This window comes from Suillus subaureus (genome assembly GCF_016647635.1).
Source record: "Suillus subaureus strain MN1 chromosome Unknown BJ212scaffold_5, whole genome shotgun sequence".
Lineage (NCBI taxonomy): Eukaryota > Fungi > Basidiomycota > Agaricomycetes > Boletales > Suillaceae > Suillus > Suillus subaureus.
Window position 1 is genome coordinate 980003 of NW_024538561.1, and position 2525 is coordinate 982527.

Here is a 2525-nt window from a genome sequence, read left to right on the forward strand (position 1 = left end):
AGCTTGACTACTCCTCCATTGAAATCACAATCAAAAATAGGAATTACTAACCTCTGTCACCCAGTCTTGAATGAACTAACAAGATTCTCAAGAACTGGTTGTAGGACCAGAAAGAGGTTCAGCAATACCTCATGTACCATAAATACACTCCCAAGTTCTATAAAAGCAGATGGGCCAAAATCATCAGGGGGGAATGTATCAACCTTGATGTCATCCACACCATCATTACCTCTTCTTGAACAGTTGACAAACAAACAGAAACCCTCAGAGGTGTTGAAACCAAGTATGGAGTCTTTGAGGCAGCCTCTAGGAAAATTACTACCAACTCTAACTAGTATGCAGCATGGAATAAAGCAGCTGATGCCATCAAATTCACCTTCCCTCATAAAGAGGCTGAGCTCAGTGAATACTTTGCCTTCATCTCTAAGTACTTTGTGCAGGCAAATGTATCAGCTCACAGAAGAGTCATTCACTTTGACAAAACCGTTAAAAACAGAGTTGGGTCATCATGCAGGCTTGAATTTACTGACTTCCCAGAATTTGAGGACATTATCTTCTCACATTTCAACTCAGATGGCAAGCAATGCAATGATTCCTCAGACCCCAGAACCAGTATTGGTATTAAGATTGCATGCTCAAGGGGGTCAGATCACAAGGGCTTGGCCTTAGCTCATGCACTGTGCCCCTTTCCCAAGTATGTGCCCTTAATTTCTGGGGGGCTAGAATAGTTGTCTAGAGTTTCCAGGATTTGGCTAGGGCAGACAATGGACATCCAGATATTATTTGGACAAGCAGATAAGGCTAATCCAGACAAAGTCTGGACTAGAAACTAACAGGGGATAGACTACCCTAAGGTAGAGCTGGAGATGTAGTCTAGGATACAATCCTAAGACTCAGAATATGACAAGAGACTTGGCTCAAGTCTGGAGGACACAGGAATGAGTAGGAACTAAGATGATATTCAAACTGAAGTATTTCCAAGAGTTACAGGAGGTCTATATACTGTAGGTATAATATAGAAATCAGTTAGCAAACACAAAGGCTATGTACAAAGCATATGCAAAGTCTATTAGTAAGTAGGACGGATCACAAATAATGAACACCAGAAATGAAATGTATGTAATGGATCAACAATCAAAAGGAAAACATAGTTAACCAGAGTCCAGAGACAGGGGAAGTCTAAATGGGGTTGGGTGCTGATATAGAGTTTGGGTTCCAGAAGGGAGATAAAGATAGATCAGATCATTGGAGATCCAGATCTTGGATCCAGATATCCAGAGAAGTGGATTTAGAGTTGAGAGTCCAGAATGGCATATGACAATTGGAGGCTCAACCTGATCCAACAATAAATGTGACCCATGTTGGAAGTGGAATGCAGGCAATATGCACATATCTGCTCATTTGAGCAAGAAGGACATGTCTGTGGGCACAAGCATGTTAAAATGAAGCATATCAAAGACTCAAGAGCCAAATGATGCTGAGAGTCCCTTGAAATGTCCATGTCATCATCAAGGATTGATTTGGTCACCACTGGATGCCAGCTTTAGTCCAACCACTCACTTAATGGAATATGCAGATCCTGTTCCTAATGCTCCTCATGTACTTGACAACAGTGATTCTGCAGTAACTGTTGCACACAATCCTGATTTGTTCAAAATCATTTGTCCTATTAATGTTGATAAATTCCAGTCTTTACTATCAGAACATTCCAATCAACCTTTTGTCATTTTGGTTTGTCATGCTCTGCACCAAAGATTTTGGCCTTGGGCAGATGTACCAGATGATACCTACCCCTCAATCAATGATGATCGAATGTGAACCTGCCAGAAGACTAGTGAATAGCTGGCCTTCATTGAGGCACAACTACAAGAGGAGATCCAACAAGGACATGTCTCTGATAGTTTCAGTCAAGAACTCCTACCAGGCATGTATAGTGTCCCTATGCACATGGTACCCAAATCCAATTCTGATAAACTACATCTAGTCATTGATCACACCACTGGAGATTATTCTCTCAATTCAATAATTGAGTCAAACTCTATCAAGCACAAAACTTGACAGTTTACACTCACTCAGCACCTCTCTTCTTTGTTACCACAAGCTCCATCCTGATGATGAGCTCATCATGTTCAAATCAGATGTTTCACAAGTGTTCTGACAACTACCTATGCATCCTCTCTGGCAAGTGAAGCAAATTCTGACTGTCAATGGAGAGTGTCATGTCAATCAGAATAACAATTTTGGTGGCAGAGGTTCACCTAAGGTGTGGATCTCATTCATGTCTCTAGTCACCTGGATCATGATTCATCAGGTCCTAATTCAAAACTTACATGAATGACTCCTTTTCATTTGAACTGGCATCAAAGAAATTGTACTATGAACCCTACCAGTGTTTTTTTCCCACAAAGCAGATGTGACTCCTACAAATGCAGGATGAAATTGGATTGCTGCATGAACGACCAAAACAGTTGTTTGGAACTCCTCTAACACTCATTGGGTTTGATGTGGATCCAAATGCAATGTCT

General features: G+C 41.0%; 1 protein-coding gene across 1 annotated transcript; it reads left to right on the plus strand.

The window, feature by feature from the left end:
• Positions 1–341: 341 nt before the first annotated feature.
• On the plus strand, positions 342–551 carry BJ212DRAFT_1253206 (uncharacterized protein; the record flags this gene model as incomplete). The annotated part of the gene is made up of 1 exon (XM_041329737.1): positions 342–551. A coding segment is annotated over one exon (210 nt), but the record flags the coding sequence as incomplete, so codon positions are not given.
• Positions 552–2525: the final 1974 nt, after the last annotated feature.